General features: G+C 43.7%; 1 protein-coding gene across 1 annotated transcript in view; it reads right to left on the bottom strand.

The window, feature by feature from the left end:
• The window catches only part of Cpb2 (carboxypeptidase B2), a 39,090-nt gene that overhangs the window by 4,160 nt on the left and 12,331 nt on the right, over positions 1 to 22,599 (bottom strand). Inside the window, exons 2-10 of the mRNA XM_075949156.1 lie at positions 20,870 to 20,945; positions 18,770 to 18,894; positions 17,467 to 17,575; positions 15,505 to 15,606; positions 11,279 to 11,383; positions 8,490 to 8,600; positions 7,159 to 7,252; positions 4,739 to 4,941; positions 539 to 626 (exon numbers count right to left, since the gene is read on the bottom strand). Coding sequence (XP_075805271.1) covers positions 539 to 626; positions 4,739 to 4,941; positions 7,159 to 7,252; positions 8,490 to 8,600; positions 11,279 to 11,383; positions 15,505 to 15,606; positions 17,467 to 17,575; positions 18,770 to 18,894; positions 20,870 to 20,945 — 1,013 coding nt within the window. The remainder of the gene's footprint in view (positions 1 to 538; positions 627 to 4,738; positions 4,942 to 7,158; positions 7,253 to 8,489; positions 8,601 to 11,278; positions 11,384 to 15,504; positions 15,607 to 17,466; positions 17,576 to 18,769; positions 18,895 to 20,869; positions 20,946 to 22,599) is intronic.

Here is a 22,599-nt window from a genome sequence, read left to right as displayed (position 1 = left end):
GTTTCAGAAGAACAGAACCAATTATTGATCACCTATGCAGGAGTTTCTCAATAAATATCTTACAGCAGAAATAGGTCAAAAACACTTGTTGAGTTTGCCACAATCAGGCTCTCTCTGTGAGTCAGAAACAGGCTGTCACTAAAAAGCGTGCACAGTAAATGGCATCTTCTGGAGTTACATATCTCACAATAGCTGTGGCTCTTACACGTTCCTCTGACCCTGTATGGACTTTTCTTCTTCGTGTAATAATTGGTTTGATTACTAGTTCCGTAACCTCCACTCTATCATGATAAGTTTCACATCTTAAGTACCACTTTGGCTTCTTTTGTTGTCTAAACCTCGGCTGTACTTCCTGGTCTGAGCTCTCTAGAAGAAATGCCCCACTGAGGATGGCTCTCAACACCGACGTGGCTGTCCAGGGTACCTAAGGCCATGGGCGTCATCCCCAACACAGCAAATAGAATGCAGACATGTAATAGGAGGAACAGGAGGAGAAGGAAGGAAAGAAGGGGTGAGAGGAGAGAGGAGGAATACTTACATAGACTTTCTGAGCCACTGCCGTACGTATACCTGGTGTTTCTATTAATACTTTCAATGGCGTGAGCTGCTTCGCTGGCCACTAGAGACTAGAAGCAATGGAATAGAGATGGTGATCAATCTGCAGCCTTGAAACAGAAGGGATTGAACTTTCTAAACAAACATAATCATAATCACACTAATTGAATCCAAGTGTGTGGGGGGGAGAGGGAGAGACAGAGACACAGAGAGAGGATTTATCCAAAAATTAAATTAAAAAGAATACATTAACTTAAAAAATGCTTTTCCCTCTATGGCAATCACAACTGAGTGATTTAAAGGGGGGAAAAAAACCTCTGCCAATACATCAAATGTTTTCTTTAATTTACATTTTAAAAACCTGACATAGCTTTTCAGGAATTAATTTATTATGTTAAATGAACTAGATATTTATAATACTGGGAGCTATCCCATTCCTAGTTAAAATTTTCACCAGACTTTAAATTCCACTTCTCTAAAGTGCATGCATAATCTGCCTCTCACAAACTGTTGTGTATTTGTCTAACAACTTCCAAAGGCTTGTCAAATGAAGGGCTATGCCCCTGATATGAAGCAGGCGCCACTATATGTGATCCCAACCCCTAGAAATGGTTTCTGAAAGTTCTCACTTAACACTTTTCTAAAACTGGAGCTAGCACCATGATACTATCAGTTGCTTGAGGACCCGGAGGAATATCCATGGCTGTTTCGTTATGCCAGTTTTTTTTTAATGCAAAACAGTGGTTTTAGGAGCCAATGGGATGGATCTATGAGTGAGAAAAGGCTGTTGCCACCAAGCCTGACAACCCGAGTTTAATCTCTAGACCCAGATAGTAAAAGAAGAGACCCAACCCCTGCAAGCTGTCCTCTGAGCTCCACACATGTGCTATGGCATGTATACTCTTATGTGTGGGGGCACACCCACACGCACACACATACACTAAATGAATAAATGTAAGGAAAAGATAAAAATAAATTAGGGTTGGCAGTTTAAAGCAACTGGTTTTCTTACAGAAGACCTAGGTTCAGTTCCCAGCACCCACAGGCAGCTCACAACTGTAACTCCAGCCCTAGAGGCTTCAGTGCCATTTTCTGGCCTCTTCAAGCACTGCATGCATCTAGTGCACAGACATACATGCAGGCAAAATACCCATACACATAAAATAAAATGAAAACTATCCAGTGGTACTTCATTATCTACATAATAAATTGTAGACTGCCATTTAAACGCCTTCACAAGCTAACTTCATCTACTCACTGTGCCCCCCTCCCCCGTAGTCCCCTGAGGATGTTCCGTGGGGAGCATCATCTCCTCTGCACAGGAGGTCTTCCCTTGCCCATAGAAATCTCTCAGTGCCTGGTTGCAATGGCGTCTGCCCCTTGATATCATTCTTATTCTTGCTTCTTAACCCGTAGTGAACATACATCCATCAAGAATGGGGCTCATTGTACCCTCTCACTGTCTTGGCATTTCAGGCAGCAGTGACTTCTGTCATTGTCGTGCTCGTAGTAATGAGGATGTGTCATCTACGAGAGCAGCTGTCTGTGACGCTATGCACCAGTCCTCTAATCATACGAAATGATCCTTAACTGCAGGGCCTACCTAATGCTTCTTTGAATGTTAACAGAATACAGAGTTCTGCCCATAATAAGGAGTTGTGCCAATAGCAACCAAGTCAGGCAAACAGACCCATTCTACATCTTAAGCATGGTAAATATCCTTTTATTTCTCTCTGCACAGTGCTAATAAATAAACTAAGAAAAATAAATGATGAACATTTCTTTAAAATGTTTCCTTTGAGAATAAAAAAACCATAAATATCAAGTAAGCTTTTCTTTCAGACAAGATACTTTTAAAAAATGCAAAAAAAAAGTGTTTGTCATAAATACTACCTACCCAGGTTGATAGACATAGCCTACCCAGGGAGATAGACATAGCCTACCCAGGTAGATAGACATAGCTTACCCAGGTAGATAGACATAGCCTACCCAGGTAGATAGACATAGCCTACCCAGGTAGATAGACATAGCCCACCCAGGGAGATAGACATAGCCTACCCAGGGAGATAGACATAGCCTACCCAGGGAGATAGACATAGCCTACCCAGGTAGATAGACATAGCCCACCCAGGGAGATAGACATAGCCTACCCAGGGAGATAGACATAGCCTACCCAGGGAGATAGACATAGCCTACCCAGGTAGATAGACATAGCCTACCCAGGGAGATAGACATAGCCCACCCAGGTAGATAGACATAGCCTACCCAGGGAGATAGACATAGCCCACCCAGGTAGATAGACATAGCTTACCCAGGGAGATAGACATAGCCTACCCAGGGAGATAGACATAGCCTACCCAGGGAGATAGACATAGCCTACCCAGGGAGATAGACATAGCCTACCCAGGGAGATAGACATAGCCTACCCAGGGAGATAGACATAGCCTACCCAGGGAGATAGACATAGCCTACCCAGGTAGATAGACATAGCCTACCCAGGGAGATAGACATAGCCTACCCAGGGAGATAGACATAGCCTACACAGGTAGATAGACATAGCCTACCCAGGGAGATAGACATAGCCTACCCAGGGAGATAGACATAGCCCACCCAGGTAGATAGACATAGCCTACCCAGGGAGATAGACATAGCCCACCCAGGTAGATAGACATAGCTTACCCAGGGAGATAGACATAGCCTACCCAGGGAGATAGACATAGCCTACCCAGGTAGATAGACATAGCCTACCCAGGGAGATAGACATAGCCTACCCAGGTAGATAGACATAGCCTACCCAGGGAGATAGACATAGCCTACCCAGGGAGATAGACATAGCCTACCCAGGTAGATAGACATAGCCTACCCAGGGAGATAGACATAGCCTACCCAGGGAGATAGACATAGCCTACACAGGTAGATAGACATAGCCTACCCAGGGAGATAGACATAGCCCACCCAGGGAGATAGACATAGCCTACCCAGGGAGATAGACATAGCCCACCCAGGGAGATAGACATAGCCTACCCAGGGAGATAGACATAGCCTACACAGGTAGATAGACATAGCCTACCCAGGTAGATAGACATAGCCTACCCAGGGAGATAGACATAGCCTACCCAGGGAGATAGACATAGCCTACCCAGGGAGATAGACATAGCCTACCCAGGGAGATAGACATAGCTTACCCAGGGAGATAGACATAGCCTACCCAGGTAGATAGACATAGCCTACCCAGGTAGATAGACATAGCCTACCCAGGGAGATAGACATAGCCTACCCAGGGAGATAGACATAGCCTACCCAGGGAGATAGACATAGCCTACCCAGGTCGATAGACATAGCCTACACAGGGAGATAGACATAGCTTACCCAGGGAGATAGACATAGCTTACCCAGGGAGATAGACATAGCCCACCCAGGGAGATAGACATAGCCTACCCAGGGAGATAGACATAGCCTACCCAGGGAGATAGACATAGCTTACCCAGTGCTTTTATCTGTTAAGAGAGCCAGGGAACAAAGAGCAATAAGCGTGATCTACTGAACACGGATCAGCTTTTGCCCATGCCAGGGTACCTCCACTGTCTGGAAAGTACCTGGGACAAGGGCATGCCTAAGTCTTGGTATAACCCCTTGAGAGTCCTGCATCCTTTACTGTCTATCTCTACAGAGCATCCAGGATCAAAACCAAAACGTTGGAAGAAGACAGTAGACCAGGTGGGTCTTCACTGAATGGCTTGTATTGTCCACTACATTCCAAACAGTGTCTCAGTGTAGACACTGGTATGTTTTGGACAGCACCAACCACTGGAAGTTGAAAAGGGCAGTACACAATTAGTTCTCACTGCTCGCACCCAAAGGAGTGAGGGGCTAGGAGTTAACCAAAGGCAAGCTGTCCTAGGAAATTAGTGACCACCACATAAGGCGAGTGGAAAGCTCCCTCCTGGCCTCTCCATAGTTTATCTGGCATAGGGAGGCCATTCCCTGGGAATGAAGTGCCTGTCCTCATCTTAATGGCAATTCCTAGAATTCTCTTAATGACCCAAGCTGATTCCTGGCAGTTAGTAGAGGAAAACACCCGCCGATTATTCCCTAATGGAAACAAAGTTTTCCTACCTTTGTGATTCTTGGACAGAATATTGTTTTGTCTCTAAAATGCTTATAATAAAAGAGTAGTGCTTACCAGCTCCTCATGGTCCCTGCTTCTGCTTCTGTTATAGGAGTAGGGAAACAGTATTTGTTGGGAGTAAGAGTGCATGCTGATGTAAGCTTTGATGTGGTTGATATTCCTTCTCAGGAAGTCAGCTACCGCCTTCACCTCTGGCTCCGACTCGGGATGAAGTCCGCAGTAGGTTTCCGAGCAGGAGAAGCTTGAGGCTCCTTCCTCTGCAGCAAAATGGTTAATGATACCTTATTAGAAGTTGTGTGTTCTGTGCTTTGTGCTTCACCTTAAATCTCTAGTGCAGCAAGTGCGGAGAAATGGACAAGGGCAGGCTCTAAAAAGAATGCATTTCTGATGTCCAGTAAATGTCATCTGTGTTTCTTTTGAAGTCAAGTATTTACAGCAGCTTGCTAAGGCCATCCTAGGTGGGTCTCCCTTACTGCCTGGGAGCAGCCATCTTGGATTCTGGAAGCACAACCAGGAAGGTCTCAGCTGTTATTTGTTTCCAAACTTTTGATTAAATGATGAAAAATAAACCAAATTTCCTTAGTCACCATAGATGAATTTTTCTGATCGGAACAGCTTAAAAATCAGCATGATTCATAAAAAAAAAAAGAAGAAGAAGAAGAACCCTCAACCAGAGTGAGACGGTGGAAATAAGTTTCTAGATCTGTTTTTCAGTTAGATACATTGGTTTGACTTATACTGTGACCATGATATTTGGTACCAGAGTAAGCTTTATTAATTCATTTACAAGGTCATAATATGTGTCCCTTTGTATGGTAGTCTGCTCTGATGGCTATCCTTGGTTGTCAACTTGACTACATCTAGAATTAACTAAAACCCAGGCAGGGGGCTGGGTACACCTGTGAGGGATTTTTCTACACAATTCTTTGAAGTGGAGTGTATACATATGGGCATATACATATATACATAAATATACATATTATCACACACACACACATACTTTTCCCCCATTCTATCAGTTGTGTTCCTCTAGAGATCCCCGATTTCTCCTTACGCCCCTAATTCACAGGAGTGGAACCTCAGAGAGCCATATTTTACGAAGCCATGTGTGAATATTTTCAATGTGGCAGAGGATTGAAGCTCACTGTATAATTTAGGGGCTTGTTTGTAGTTCCCCACAGGGTCATGCTGTGTGGCCCAGTCTAACCTTGAACCCTGTCTTCTGCCTGCCTCGTCCCAGGAGTGGTGGAATTACAGGGGTACACCATTATTCCTGGCCCACAGCCATTCTTAACTGTCACATTATAAACTATAATGTCAGGTGCAGTGGAAAGAAAGGGTGATCTTACATCTGCCTCCCCGAGAGCAGACTGTTTCCATGATCCAAGTCCATGTTCACTGAGCATCTCAGTTCATTCAAAACAAAGGATGACAAATTCCCACTGGGACTGTCATTTTTTTAATATTTTTATCATTTCTTAGCATTTTATGTTACTCGTGAAAGGATTACTTTGTTAAGAAAGGTAACAGTTGACACAAAAGAAAATGTTTTAAAATGCTACAAAAATAAGCATTTACCTATGCAGTTGAAAATGAGAGGGTGTCCCCTGCCCTAGACTTTGATGTCCTGATGATGTCCTGATGGTAAAGCAAGGTATCTGATAACTTCCTTGTTAGTCTGAGATGGTACTTTTTTAATTTAGAAGAATTTAGAAGTATTTTTTAAATTTAAGCTAGAAGAGACTTTTAAAAACCTGTTCTTGTTGAGTCCTCAGCCTTAAGTGGACCATCTATATCAATCCCTGCAAGGAACAGGAAAGAAGATGCAGGAGAGGCAGGAGAAAGAATGTAAGAGCCAGAGGATGCTGAGGAGAGCTCTGAAACACGGTCTTTTGACATGACCAAGTGGTTAGCTGGACACACTTGTACAAGATCAAACCAGCAAAAATTCCAGCATGCATATGGCCAGAGCTCACAGGGCTCTTGCTGAGGGGACATTTGCAGTTGATAGTTGCTGGGAGAAGGTTGCCATTTTCCTCTGTGGGTGTAGTCATTATTAGGTTCCCTACCCTCATGCAGGCAGTACTAATTGGACTCAGTAAATTAAGAGGGGGAGAAAGAAAAGAAGAGGAAGGGAGGGGAAGAGGAGGCCATAACTAAGGTGGGAGAGCACATGATTAGGGCAGTTCGGGGAGAGTGAGAAGGAGTGTTGAAGATGGATATAATCAAGACACATTGCCTATATGTGTAAGATTATCCAAGAATAAATAAAAAACCAACTAGTCCAATCTCCTTATTTAAGAGGGGCCAACAGCAGGAGGGAGCGGTTAAAGTGGTTTGCTGGCTCCGGTCAACAGTCACAACACTGCATTCACTTCCTCCGGTGTCTGTCATTCGATTATTCCCAATTCAGACACACCTCCCTGCAACCACCGTGAATTCATGGGCATCTCTCACCATGAAGCAACGCTTACCACACCAGTGTTTGGAAGCGAAGTTCCTGTTCAGGTCTGTGCCCACACATGGGTTGTTCTTGTGGACAGAACGGTTCTTTCTCCACATTCGGTTCTAAAGGAACCAGATGGGGACAGGTTATCAAGCTGGACCTTCCTGTCTTTGCCGCTGTCCTCTTGCACAGCCCCGTCTCCATCCAGGTCCTAGTAACACTCATCATTCAAATTACTAGCTTGAGCCAAATAAAAATGATGCTATCTCACGGATTTTTGACCTATACAGGTATGAAAACTCATTTGTTTCCACTAAGCTGCTCACTGGCCTTATTTAGCCCTGCTTCCTTTAAATTAATTCATGTGCTAGCTTATCTTGAACGTCTTCAAAGAAAAGCAAAATAGCCTATATCTCAGCTCAAAACTATGAACTGTGCATGTCAGTGATCTCTCTGTTCTCTCTGCACCATGCCTTTTCGGGTTGGGATATGTTGGCTGGTTGGTTGCTTGGTTGGTTGAGATAGGGTCTTACAATGCAACCCAAGCTGGCCTATGGAACATGATTTGGTTGAAGCTGACTTCAGACTCCCAGCGATCCTCTTGCCTCAGCTTCTCAACTGCTGGGATTACAGACATGAGTCACCACTACAACAATGAGTTTTTGTTCTTTAGGAGTTTCTTTCTTTTTGAGATGCACAATGAAGTGTTTATTAATAAAATAATGATACAATGTCTTGGATTTTCTTTAAAATAGTATGAGTCAACTACAAGGCAGGATACCTGAAACACCATGGGCCTTGAGCTGTGAGGTGGTTGGGATCTGTAACATTCCCCAGAAGCCCATGTCTCACAGGCTTGGCTGCCAGGCTTCAGCATTATTAGGAGGGACTGGAAGTAGATACTAGCAGGAGAGACTGAGCTCACTGCAGGGTGTGCCCTTGCAGGGGACATTGGCTTCCCCCAGTCTCTCTGTTGGCTTCCCAGTCATCATTACAGGAGCGCTTTTGTCTCGCCATGTGCTCCCTGCCATGACTTCCTGTTACACGCCTCATTGACTGAAGTTTCTGAAGCTCTGAATCAAAATCAACTTTTCTTCCTTCTAAGCTTTTACTCCCAGGCATTTCATGGCAACAGAAAGTCGGCCACCATCACTGAGGCTGTAGACGGAGGTCTAGGGGGTTAGTGTACAGCTGGTATGCAATTACATCTGTTTTTATGAATGGTTGACATTTCCCATAGTTGAATTCTTTTTTTCATAGCAAAACCCTATCACCAAGGTGTAGGATCCCATGAATAATTCACACTGCTTCTCTGTAGGCCCCTAACAGCTCTATTTTGCTTCCTTTGCCTTCACCCACCTTTTTCCATGTGTAGTCATAGCCGTCCACGTTCATCACTGGCATAATGTAGAAATCCACATGCCTCAGAAGACTGGTATACAGCTTTTCCTTCCCGTAGAACTGGGTTACCTGCACGTTAAACCAGGTGTGTTTAGTGTCTCATTTCAGGTCCTTCTAAGCCTGGCCGTAGTTTTAAAAGAATTTTCCTCTCTTCCTAAGAAGTGGTTTGATAGCTTTTGATGTGTAGATTTAATTTGCAAGAAGAGTAACAGTTTCTTTCTCTTCTTAAAAAATTATGTGGCTCATGCGTTTAATCTCAGCACTCAGGAGGCAGAAGCGAGTGGATCTCGGTGAGTTTGAGGCCAGCGTGGTCTACAAGAGCTAGTCCCAGGACAGTTAGGGCAATTACACAGAGAAACCCTCTCTCAAATAAACCAAAAAAAATTATATCCTAGGTAAATTCATTTTCAAAGACTAATGAAACTGTGAACAAACACAACAATTGACTGTAACACAAATTGACCACTCTAACACTTGGTAATTTTTGTGTCTTAAGTCCCCCACTCTTTTATTGTTTTCAAAGGACTTGAAATTGTTCATTGGGATTTAATAATGACTATTTAACTACAGCTGTGCTTCTGTTAACTTACAGCAGATTTTGAGAATCTTCTCTTCACACCCCTTCCCTTTGCTTTTCTGCTCTTTTTCTTCCCTGTGCCTGTGAATTGCAGGTGATACCTCCCAGCCTCGCTCACACATTCCCCTGGACACAGTATCCTTGTTCACAGAGCTACTCTGCTGCCTGCCTTCATCTGCCCTCCTGTAACAGGTCTGTATGGTGATCACAAATCTCCAAGTATCCGTTGTGAATACCAGTTCCTTAAGTGACTGAACTTAAGGTACTCTGGTACCATATGGGTCATCAGAGACCTGCCTATTTAACGATAGCAGAAAAAGAGAACCACCCTTCTCTAAATTCTCCTTCAAACACCAAGGAAGGATGCCCTTTAAAGCCAGGAAGCTTACAACAAAGATTAAAAAACAAAACCAAACCTCAATATAGTTCAGCTCCTTTTCAAAAATCCCTAGTAACCAGAACTCTTAATCTTGTTTTAAACCAGTGATTCTCAACCCATGGGTCTCAACCCCTTTGGGGGATTGAACGACCCTTTCACAAGGGTTGCCTAAGACCAGCAGAAAACACAAATATTTACATTATGACTCATAACAGTAGCAAAATTATAGTTATGAAGTAGCAATGAAAATAATTTTGTGGTTGGGGTCACCACAACATGATAAACAGTATTAAAGGGTTGAATCATTATGAAGGTTGAGAAGCACTGTTTTAGACCCAGACTTAATTAGACGATTATCTAATAGTCCTTATTCCTGGTCATAGAATTCATCTCCAGTTTCTTTCCCTCATGTTTTGTCACATGCTTTAACATCACTGGCAGTCTCTGTGGGTTCTTGCTCTGAGGTACTGACCCTCATCATCAGGCCCTCACTCCTACTGTTGGCTCACACCCAGCCTAGAGGTACACCATGGTCCAAGGACATCCACAGAGTTTACTCCAAAAATGATGAAAAACACAGACAGACAGGAGAACTTCAGAGAATGTTCACCTCACCTAGAAAGCTTTGGTCTGAAACTGTCATACTGCAGCAACACTGATACATTTTTGGTTTGGGTATTAGTTTCAAATTGTTTGATGTCTTAAACACAAGTCAAAAGATCTTGATAAGAAACAGGTTTTTCTCATTATTAACTTTTACAAGTTTCTTTTAAATCCTACTTTAAAAGGATGGCTTTTAAAGGGATGGTTCAACACCTCAGATCATATACCAGCATCTGATGCCGGCACCCACACACATCAGGAGGCTCACAGCTACTGAAACTCTAGCCCCCAGAGGATCTGAGGTTTCTGACTTCCATGAGCACCTGCACACACGTGAATGCCCACACATATGCACACACACACATGCACACACACACAAAGCTACCCGCTTTTAATGGCTTCAGAGAAAGGAAAAGGCAGTCTTATGAGGACCTGGATAAGTTATCCAGCTCCAAGTGGTCATTCCTAAACATATATACATCTGAGTAACACTGAATGAAAATTCAACAGGTTGTATTTACAGATATATGCGTGCACATGCATGTGTGTGTGTGTGTGTGTGTGTGAGAGAGAGAGAGAGAGAGAGAGAGAGAGAGAGAGAGAGAGAGAGGTGCAGTGCGCACGAGGGTTCCAGCGTTCGTGATTGTCAGTTGTGCTGGGCGGGCTTTCAGTGATGACAGCTGCTTTGATGCATCCCTGCTTCTGGAAGCAACCCTTTACCCACAGCGCTGTTAGTAACCCCATTAAACCCACTGGTTCCTGAGCGGTATCCTTACATTGGTCTGGGTTTGCTTCTAATTCTGGGTTGAGTAGACACTGACTCACATCTCCCCAGGAGCAGTCTCCCCTGAGACTCCTAACAAATTCAGATTTCTTGGAGAAGAGGGGTTGTAAAGAAGGTGGCAGTGGTTAAGAGTGTCGCATTTGTTAGGACCTACTACAGGCAGAAATAGCTTTACATTTGATGCATTTCCTTTGTTAAGAGAGATTTAAACAGTGATGTCTTAAGGTTCTGGCTGATATATTTTGTGATACAGTCATTGTGAAATAGTGTTATCCAAAAAAATAGGCATTTTGAATTTTCTAGTGTATGTCTCTTTGCATGAACTAAGAATTCCAGGATGTGAATTGGGAAAATGCAGCTTAGTCACAATACAGTTGGAACACTGGTCTATGGGGAGTACTTACATAGCCTATGAACCACAGGCAGAAAGCAGGTGAGATCCACTCTCTCGCATGGATTCCACAGTCAATCCATATGGCATTTTTTGCTCTTGGCATCCTTCCTGAAACCTGCGCGCACACACATAAATAAATAAACAAATAAATAAGAAAGATAGAACACAACCAATATATCCCCATTTTGGTTTTTTTTCCTTCATCCTTCCAATGGCCTTACTGCATGTACACTGTTGTCTGTGTTACTTAAAAACTTCTCAGAGCAAATTCAAAAGCTAGTGAGATGGAAGGGGCAGTTATTTAGGTCTGATGTGTGTGCGACCTGGGAATGAAGCTGAAGCCGGTATTCCCGCCCCTGCACTACCTAGACGTGCAGACAGAAAGAGAAGAAAAAAAATGTTGTTTTAAGTATGTCTTTACTCCTGAGAGGTCAGTGCCATTTGCTGGTGGGCAGTTGTCCCAGGAAGAATGGAGACTTAGGGAACATGAACTCCATCAAAATTTCCCCATGGGATACACTTTTTATGGAATACTATTTCTTCACTTCACCCCCCCCCCCAAAGGATGAATGTATCACCAGTTGATTCATAAAACTGGTCCCATTAGATTGGGGACAGGGACTTTGATCTGACGTACAGGGTAGAAAGCTAGTACATGGCGTCAACTCTGTGGAGCAAAAAGAATCAGTTTTCACAAAGTGACAACCTTTGACCTCTTTAGACAGATTCTCAAGGTCAAGCCAGTCAAAATCCCTCAGGGATGGAGGCAACTGATGGTTTTGAGGGAGGGAGAGTAAGTTTTCCCCAGGGATGAGGCCCCTGAAAGTCTACCATGGTCCAGCATATGGTCCTATAGCCGTGTACCTATAGGCAGCACTAAGTGACAGAGAGAGGGAGAGAGAGAGAGGAGAGAGAGAGAGAGAGAGAGAGAGAGAGAGAGAGAGAGAGAGAGAGAGAGAGAGAGAGAAGGAAGGAGTGGGAGGGAGGAACAGAGAGAGAACACATGAAACTGGGAGGGAAAGGGAGAGAAACAGAGGAGGAATTGAATGAGAGGCAGGGAGGGATGGATGGATGTTTTTTTAATACCACAACATGTTATATACATGCATGAGATTATCAGTGAAAAAGAATTCTCAAGAACTTTTCCAAAATCAATCAAAATTTAATCTAAAATGTTGCTCCTTATTTCTATTTTATGTATATGGGTTTTTCCCGCATGTATGTCTGTATAACATGTGTGCCTGGTACCCTCAGAGGCCAAAAGAGATGCTGAATCCCCTGGGACTGTGGCTACAGACAACTGTGAGGCACTGTGTAGGTGCTGGGAATCGAATCTGGGTCCTCTGAGGGGGCAGAGTGCTCTTTATCACTGAGCCAACTCTACAGCTTCCCATAAATTTGATTATTTAAAATTAGATACAAAAATAAATTCAGAATATGGAGTAAAAGAAAAATTATAAATTCTAACAAATATGTAGAATAACCAAAACAAGAAGAAAAATGAGTGAATTTTGGTCATTTACACCATCCTGGGAAGGCTTCTGTGCTGGCTAGTCTTATGTCAACTTGATACACACACCAAAGTTATCTGAAAGTAGAGAACCTCAACTGAGAAAATGTCTTTATAAGACTAGATGCAAGGCATTTTCTTAATTAGTGATTGATGGGGGAGGTCCCAGGCCATTGTGGGTGGTGGCATCCCTGGGTTGGTGGTTCTGGTCTCTATAAGCAGGTTGAGCAAGGCATAGGGAACAAGCCAGTAAGTAGCACCGCTCCATGGGCATCAGCTCCTGCCTCCAGGTTCCTATCCTATTTGAATCCCTGTCCGCACTTCCTTTGAAGATTAACGGCAATATGGAAGTGTAAGCCAAATAAACCCTTTCCTCCCTATCTTGCTTTCTGGCCCTGGTGTTTTATCACAGCAATAGAAACCCTGCCTAAGTTGCCTTGCCTAATGTGCAGCTAGCAATATTTAAATAAGGGGAAAAGAAAAAATGGCTACTAATAGTCAAACCATCTAATCAAACAGATTTGGATAATCCCTCCTAGTCAGTGTCAAAGTCCTCACTTGTCCAGGTTAGTTGCCTCACTTGGTCATTCATTCATTCATTCATTCATTCATATTTATGTATATGTAGTTTTAGGGATAAATTGCCTGTTGGCTCAACACTGACAGCATTGTGGGTCTGCAGAGACTATTATTGTGTGTACATCCTCAGTTAAGTAAGAGTAAAACTTGATGCAACCAACCAGGATGGATGATTTTCCCCATGTATGCATTCAGCTTCCAGAATCCAGTTGCAAGATGCACACAAAACAATAAAGTGTCAAGGGTGGGCATGCCATGACAAACAGGAAAGTGTCATTGGTGGGCATGGCATGAAAAACAAGAAAGTGTCATTGGTGGGCATGCCATGGCAAAAGCAAGGAAGTGTCATGGGTAGGAATGCCATGATGGTTCCCATGGAATTAACCTATTAACTAACTGAATCACTAAAGGAAGCCATATGCCTCATCTCTGCCTTGAGTCTGTCCTGGAAAGTTCCTTGGAAGGACAGGTTGAACCTGAGATATTTTGATTCAAAGTTGTCTTTGAGCAGCTACAAACACCTCCTATTACAAGTGAGGATTGCCAATTCTGTGCCACTAAAGCAAATGGTTTTTTCTATTAATTACATCTCTGTAGAGAGCTGCAAGAGTGTGGGTGAAATCAGAACTACAGAATGGAAGGTGTGACCAATCAGAACTACAGAATGGAAGGTGTGACCAATCAGAACTACAGAATGGAAGGTGTGACCAATCAGAACTACAGAATGGAAGGTGTGACCAATTAGAACTACAGAATGGAAGGTGTGACCAATCAGAACTACAGAATGGAAGTTGTGACCAATCAAAACTACAGAATGGAAGGTGTGACCAATTAGAACTACAGAATGGAAGGTGTGACCAATCAAAACTACAGAATGGAAGGTGTGACCAATCAGAACTACAGAATGGAAGGTGTGACCAATCAGAACTACAGAATGGAAGTTGTGACCAATCAAAACTACAGAATGGAAGGTGTGACCAATCAGAACTACAGAATGGAAGGTGTGACCATCAAATTTTATCATGTTCACGATGCCTGTGATTTTTCTAGCATTCACACTCACTGATCTTCCCTAGGCATAGTTCTTTCAAAGAAGAGACTTCACCCGGGGCCATATTACTCTCTCCTATATACGGATATTGTTGAGCACAGGGTTGGGAAGAAGCCCTCCTAGAATGGTATAAATGGCAATATTTAACCCTCTTTTCTTCTTGTTTTGGTTACTCTAAATATTCGCTAATTTTTTTATAACCCTTCACCCTTATTTACATATCCTGAAATTATGTTTGCAACTATCTTTTAAAAATCAAATGCTCTTCCACAAGATTTTGCAACTGGAAGTACATAGCCACACGGGTGGTGACCGAGGCAGTCACGAGTCAACGAGAGAGAGCGTTGCCCTGCTCTCTGGGTTCACCTGGATGGTGGCTCAACTCTACTTCGGGTTTTCAAAAGCTAGGCTACTGTTTGTCCAAGAACAACTCAAGATACACAGTCTCTCCCACCAATCTGAGGAGGTGGTGATTTAGATAGAACTTGAGGAGTAGCCCAGACTACCCGCATCATTTTATGAGTGTGGCCACTGGACCCCCAAGAAAGAGGCTTATCTAGTTGTCTAATGTAACATGAACAAAGGTGAGTTTGAGTCTAGAGAGGTTTTTCACTCAAACTCATTACTCAAAAAGGGGAGTAACTTATTCCTAAGCAGCTGGATATTAAAGTTAAGATACACTTGAAATAAAAATATTTCCAGAACTCAAAGGAAAGTAGAACTACAGTGCTGTATTATTTGTGTTTTAATAAATAAAGCTTGTCTGAAGATCAGTGCAAAGCAGCCACACTAGTTAGCCATAGAGGCCAGGCAGTGGTGGTATACGTCTTTAATCCCAGCACTAGAGAGGAATACAAGATGGGAGGAGACAGAGCTCACTCTCGGTCTCAATATGAGGATTCATGGAGGCAGGTTCACCCATTTTCAGTCTGAGGTAGAAGTAAGAGCCAGCAGCTGGCTGCTTTGATTTTCTGATCATCAGGTTGAACCCCAATATCTGCCTCTGGGTTTTTATTATTCATGCCACGTAGAACTAAGCTATAGCAAACACCACTGCATAGTCAATCTCACACTCCAAGTGACTCTCCTCACGTACCTTTAAAACATAGAGTGGGTGCTTTTCATATGATGAGCCAATGTAGATTTTCTGGAGCATGTCAGGATACCGTTCAGTTATAACGTCTATCCAGGAATAGATCTATGAAAACAGATACCACAGGTTAGTCATGGGACAAGCTCACAAGACACCCCTGATCACAGGAAGTAGGCAGCTTCCTTGCAGACAGGAGATTCCACTCCACTCTCTGCAGATAGGAGAACCGAAGAACTGAAAACACTCGGGACAGAGTGTTTGCTCTGCTGAAAAGAAATAAACATGAATTTGGCTGAGTTCTAAGTATTAGGGAAAAAGCGAAACAGTGCTAAGAAGCATAGGACAAGGAGTTAATCTTTAAAATGTAGCCCTGGAAATTATTGGTTTTTATCTAATTTGATATTATGTCTATGAATATATGTCTGTGCACCTCTTGGGGGCTGGTGGAGGCCAGAAGAGGGCAATGGATCCTCTGAAACTGGAGTTACAGACAGTTGTGAGCCACTATGTGGGGGCTGGAATTGAAGCCAGGTTCCATGAAAGAGCAGCCAGTGCTCACAACTGCTGAGCCATCTCTCCAGCCCAAACATTCCTGTTCATTCATTTCCTAGTGCAGGTGATCAAATGCAGGGCCTTGTACACGATAGGCAAGAACTCTACCACTGAGTTATATGCCTTGGGCTTTTTGTTGTTTTGTCTTTTGTGGCAGGATCTCACCATGTAAGCCAGGCTGGCCTCAAACTTACGATCTCCCCACCTCAGCCTTCTGAGTACTGAGATTGTGGTTTTGAGCCACCATGTCCCATTCCAGAGTTCCTTTTAGAGGCTTATCGCATTGAGACTCTGTCTGTGTGTATGGGGTCCTCCTACCAGGCATCCTGGAGCTAGCATTATGAGGCTTAAAAAAAAAGAAATTCAGGGCTGGGGAGATCGCTGTTGCTATGGTGGTTGCTGAGCAAGTTTGAGGACCTGGTTCAGTTCCCCAGCACCTGTGTAAAATGTGGGCACTACAGCATGCATGTGTAACCCTAACACTGGGGAAGGGGGAGAATGTCGGGAGGGACCGAGGCAGGCAGATCCTTAGAGGTCGCTGGCCAGCCAGACTAGCTGAGTCAGTGGTGTCCCGTAGTCACATCCAACCTCTACTTTTCGGGCCACTCCTACCTCTCTGCAACGCGGTTCTCGCATATTGTTGGCGAGAGACGTTCGAGGGGCGTGGCCTAAGTAGAGCAGATAGGTGTAAGATCTAAAGAGAAATAATATGTAAAACTGTAACCTTTGCATCCATCAGCCGGGCACATAGGATTTGGAAGCAGATTGAGTTCTGGATTAAGCACCTGGAGAAGCAGATGATTTCAAAGATGAAATACGAAATTGCCTGCGTCTTAGATGTGGATCCTGACATTTTTTTTTTAGGCACCCAGTCAAAGACATGCTGGTTTAAAAGTTTCTACTCAGAAGGATAAAATCTATTCATTTGTAGCCTATTCGATGTAAGTGAACGTATCACTTTAATCCTGTGAGGTAATCTGGTGATTATTCATTAAGAATAAATTTCAGGCACTGGCCCAAAGAGACTCGAGCAAGTGCAATTTTTGTGGCAGTTTCAGTGTAGCGGTCCTGTTCTTTATTTTCTTAGCATTCAATGTTTTCTTCAGTGTTAGCCCTAGAAGTGAGAGAGACTCTTAGCCTTTAGACACAGATGCTGTTGTAGGACCAGTTTGTCAAATATGGGGGAAACCTTCCCAGGGGGAAACATCAACAAAGGATGAATTGCCACCATTTAATCAACCTAAGCATGATTTTTTTTTTTTTTTTTTGATTTTCGAGACAGGGTTTCTCCATAGCCTTTTGGTTCCTAAGCATGATTTAAAAAAAAAAACCAAAGTACCATCCTCCGTTGGTTATGATTATTCGATAGTTCCTCGTGGTTAAAACGGCATGAGGAGCAGCGCAGTGACTTACCTCACCCAGCGAGTGATACTGTTCGTAGTAAGACGAGGAGGCCCGGGGACTGACTGTGTCATTGGAAATCTGCTGCCGGATTAGATCCTCCACGTCTTTCACCAGGACGCTGAGGATGAAAGAGAAGATGAGCAATTTGCAAGCACAATGCTGGCCTTCCCACGTGGCCCACCGTGTGTGTGAGCTTGGGGGGAGTTGCCAGCGGGTCTCATGAGCACAACACAGCCCTGGATGGAGACAGGACGACTCCACGAATCTCTTTAACAGAGCCCTGTGAACACTGGGGAGAGGCCGTGAGGTACAGCTTCAGGACTGCCCCAATCTTACCTCCTCTGTCTAAGTCTGTATGTCTTGACTGTGATTCTTCAGTGTGTTTCCTAGGAGAACTGTGATGACTGACCTTGACTGTCAACGTGACACACCTGGGAAGAGCAAGCCTCCACTAAAGAACGAACCTCCTCCACCAGAGATGGTTTGGGGGCAAGTTTGTGCCCAGGACTGAATTTCAGTTCCCAGCACCGGCATGGCAGCTCACAGCTATCTCTAACTCCAGTCCATGGGCTTGGGTGCCCTCTTCTAGCCTCTGCAGGCACTGCATGCAGGCAAAATACCCATACCCATAAAATAAAATAATCTTTAAACGCTTTCCCATCTGTACTGGGGAAGCATCCACATTGCACACTTCTATGAGGACAAAGGAAACAACGTGAGGGAGCTACACCAGGGTCACATATGGTGCACAGGTATGCACCCAAGAAAAACACCTATGCACATAAAAGTAAATAAAATTCTTTGCAAGTCTGCCCACCATTATGTATGTATGTGTGTATGTTTGTATGTATGTGTGTGTTTGTATGTATGTGTGTGTTTGTATGTATATATGTATATTCATTCTATCATTTCTGCTCCACTAGAACCCTGACTAGTACACCTTCCTTTTCCCCTAGGTTTCTTGTGTCAGGTTTTTTACTAAAACAAGGAGACAAATAACTAGTACCCACAGTGAATGGGGTTTGCCCATTAGGTCTAGGAATAGAGTAATCACAGAAAGAGGGTGAATGAGAGACTCTGAAGACCACTGAGTCTCAATTCAGATAAAGGACCAAAGTGCTAAGAGGTCAGACGACTTGTCGCTGAGTTGGGCCTTAGGTCCTATCCCCAGTCTCTCAGAGACCGCCATGCTTCCATTTTCAATGCGCTCGATTTTCCCACAAAGCAATTATGCCATTTCTTGGCTAAGCACACAATAGGTTTTTATCATAGCTGTTGAGTGGACTGGATGGACGTAGCCTAGGATACCCACCTAAATGGAATCCTGCTCACATTCAAATGGGCTTTAACGCTGTTGACGTCAGATGCATTCACAAAAAAATGGACGTCCTTTTTCTTTTCGATGAATTCAGCTGTCACCGGCTGCCAGAGAACGACCTACAGTTTCCAGGAGGAGATTGGGAAATTGAAAGCTGAGTCATATACGTCATTTGCACCTGTAGCGAGACCCACAAGAGCCAGGTGTCTAAAAGGGCTGTGACGAGGACGCTACCCAGCCACGGCCTCCACCCCACACACAGTAATATAGACACTCATCTACCAGGAAGCCCTTTTTATCCACTGTTGTTCTCCTTGCCAAATAGGCCCCGGAACACCCCGGATGCTTAATATTTGATGAGAAGATGAATACATTTAGAACCATGCTGTGGAGGTGGTTGTATATTTCAGGTGCTTAAAAGAAAAATGAAATTCTCTCTAGGAAAGGAGTTTGATTACACATTGATTTTGCTTAGCAGAGATTCCAAGTCTTTGATATTATTATCACACTAGTGCATCTTTCTTTCATCTAATACCCCTGAATATTTACATTTTTCTCCTTTTTACAGCACTTCTCCAAAGTGCCATCAGACTCATCTCCTTCAGTCACTAGAATACCACTTTGGTAGCAACCAAGTAGATGTTATTAGTTTCTTTGTAAAGACGAGCCAATTAAGGATCATTTGTTGAAAATCATATACCCAGTGTCAGAATAAGCAATGAGATTCTGAGGTTTAAATGAGAGCACAGTATTGTGATGTATGTGTGAAAATATCACAGCAAAACTCAGTTTTTTTTGTAAGCTAACTGAAAAATGAAATTAGGGGATCAATGAATAAAGTAAAATGAGCTTTGAGATTGTTTTCTGACCCTTTCTCTGGAGATATCTCATTTTTATCTTGTGAAAGGGTTATGAACACATCTCACTCAGTTCTGTTCTGCGTCTGCCAGAGCCACGGGGGACTCCTAGTGGCCACCCACGTGACACGACACACCTCATGCCACCTGCACACGGTGAGCGGGTGAGTGTGTTCATGCAGAGCCGATCCTCCCAGAGGATTCTTGTATCTAAGGATTTTGTGAAAGCAAAGTCCGCACAGCTACCTCTTCCTGACTTGGGAACTGCTTCGCAGTCTGAGTACCGCCACTATGATCCTCCCTCCTGCAGAATCATCCCCCACTCCACCCCACCCCAGTGAAGGCACCTCCCCACTTCCAGAACCCTGCCTCCTCTTTATCCCTAGCAAGTACTCCTTTACCGTTTGCACCTCCAAACTGCTCTGATTTCTATTGCTTAGAACACAAATGTGGGAGCCAGCCATGATAAGCTAAGTATGGGCAGGTCACCCAAAGGAAGTTCTTTACTTCCAACCATTATCACCTGCCAGAGTAGAACTCAGCCATCAATAAGTTTAAATAGAAGCCTGAGTCTCAGGAGTTTACCCTGAAGCAATACCTGGCTGCAGGAAGAACCACAAACTGAGATTAAGGAAATACCTGGCATCCCAACCACTGTAGATAGGACCACCTGCCAGAACACGCTCACCAGGACATCCCTAGACAAATGTCAGCCAATCAGGGATCCTAAACCTCAGAAGCCCCTCACCTCCCACCTTTACTACCATAAAAACCCAATTCTAACTGATCTCAGAGCTCTCCAGTTGTTCCAATACGTTGGGCATGCAGAGAGACCGAGTGTGCAAACTTGATTAAAATAAAAGCTCTTTGCTTTTTTTACATACGGGACCCACCCTCCATGTTGGCTTTTGCAGGGACTTTGTGGATTTGGGCCTAACACAGGCAGTTTAATAAAACTTCGCCTGTGGCTTGTGTGCCTCCTCCTTGGCTAAGAACCAGTGCTCTCTGAGGAAAACACTGTCAAACTTCTGATACCGTAACAGCTTTGTGCTGAGGTGCTTACAGCTTTGACAAAATACCCTCAAAGTGGCTGAAAAGCTAAGCACACAAGATAAAGGTTTGGCTCTGGAAACAAAAGGTCTTGTGGTTATGGCTAGATATGTACAGAGGGACTGGAGGGGGAACACAATTTACATTGCACCCAGACAAAACAGAAATGTAAGCTAGAGGACATTACCTCATAGGTTGCTGTAAGATTCTGAAGAACTTGAACTTGCCTAGAAGTTCTGGGAAGAGCAGATAAAACCTGGCCACTGCGGAGGAAAACAGGATTAAATAATAACGTGAAAATGGCACATTTTCCTGAAGGAGCTTCTAGGTCCTTCTAAGACAGAAACGGTTGAAGAGTTTAGGATGGAGGGAGACTCCGAAAGGTCACCAGCCTCTCTCACAGTCTGTACTCCCAAACAACCACAAAGCCACAGCTCTTGGGTTTGCAGGGCACCGGCCTCTCTCCTCTCCCTTCTACCCAAGCACTTGCGTGAGAGAAAGAGACGACAAATAAATTTGCTTTTATTTTTGCACATGGGAAGGCGGAACTCTAGGTTGCTGTCACTGGGCGTGTAAGTTAGTGGAGCCATTATGGAAAGTAGCACAGAGTTTGCTCAGAAAGTTAAAGCTAGAGCTAGAACAGGCTCTGACAATCCTGCCACCAGGCATACAGAAATTAAATTAGCATGTCAGAGAGACGTGTGCATTCTTATTTTTGTTGCAATATTCCTCACAACTGTGGAGTCAGTCTGAGTGTCCATCACTGGACAAAGAAAATACGATAAATACACACAAACACACACAATGGTGTAATATCCAATCATTAAAATGAATTAGATCCTTGAGGCTAGAGAGACGGCTCAGCGGTTAAGAGCATTTGTTGCTCTTGCTGAGGACCTGGGTTCAATTCACAGCACACACATGGGGCAACCCAAAACCTTGACACTCTAATTCCAAGGGATCTGACATCTTCTGACCTCTTCAGACACCAGGCAGGAAGAGGGCACACATGCATACAGGATAGGCAAAACAGTCATACACATAAAATAAATAAAAGTTTTTAAAAAGGAAATCCAAGGGCTGGAGAGATGGAACAGTGGTTAAGAGCACCTTTGCTCTTGCAGAAGACCAAGTTCAGTTCCCAACACCCTAAGGTCTCACAACCAGCTACAATTCCGGAAGATAAAATGTCCATTCTGACCTCCTTAATCACAGTTACCTACATTGTACACATACATACATATAGGCAAAATGTTAATACACATAAATAAAAAACCTAAAAAAAATTTCTAAAAGAATGAGATCCCCTCGTGTATGATAACAGAAATTACATTAAGTGAAGGAAGTCAGGCACAGAGGAGCCCGTAATATCCACATTATAATCCCCCTCTCAAGGTGATTATATAAAGCACTCTCAAGGCTGAAGGGAAACGGTGTTGAGACCAGCCTGGGCTACAGAGCGAGTGCTAAGCCAGTCTGAGTTACAGAATCAGACCCTGTCTCAAGCACCACCACAACTCCATCCGCACCCACACACAGGAAGAGGAAGATACAGGGAGACTTGGCTGACGTCCTTGGAGGTCCCTGCGTGCTTCTCCTCCTCGCTCACATTCCCGCATCCCATAGCTATCCAATGCCTTCACTTTTCTTTTCACCTCCTGCTCTTCTTTATGGTAGTGTTTCTGACTCACAGTTCTGCATTATTGTCTTGTGGGTTCTTGAGGAATTGTTTAGATTTGTTTGGCTTTTATTATACAAAAAATAAGAGTGGGAGGTGTAGCTCAGAGTGCCTGCCTTGCACGTACCCCAGATTTTGATGGCTTTTACAGGGCTTATTATAAGCACTCGTCTGAATGTTGTTCTCCTTACTGTTGTTTGCTCGAGCTTATTGTCATAGTTCCCATGCTACAAGATTTT

This window comes from Microtus pennsylvanicus, chromosome 15 (assembly GCF_037038515.1).
Source record: "Microtus pennsylvanicus isolate mMicPen1 chromosome 15, mMicPen1.hap1, whole genome shotgun sequence".
Taxonomy (NCBI): domain Eukaryota; kingdom Metazoa; phylum Chordata; class Mammalia; order Rodentia; family Cricetidae; genus Microtus; species Microtus pennsylvanicus.
This window is presented reverse-complemented; position numbering and strand designations above follow the sequence as displayed.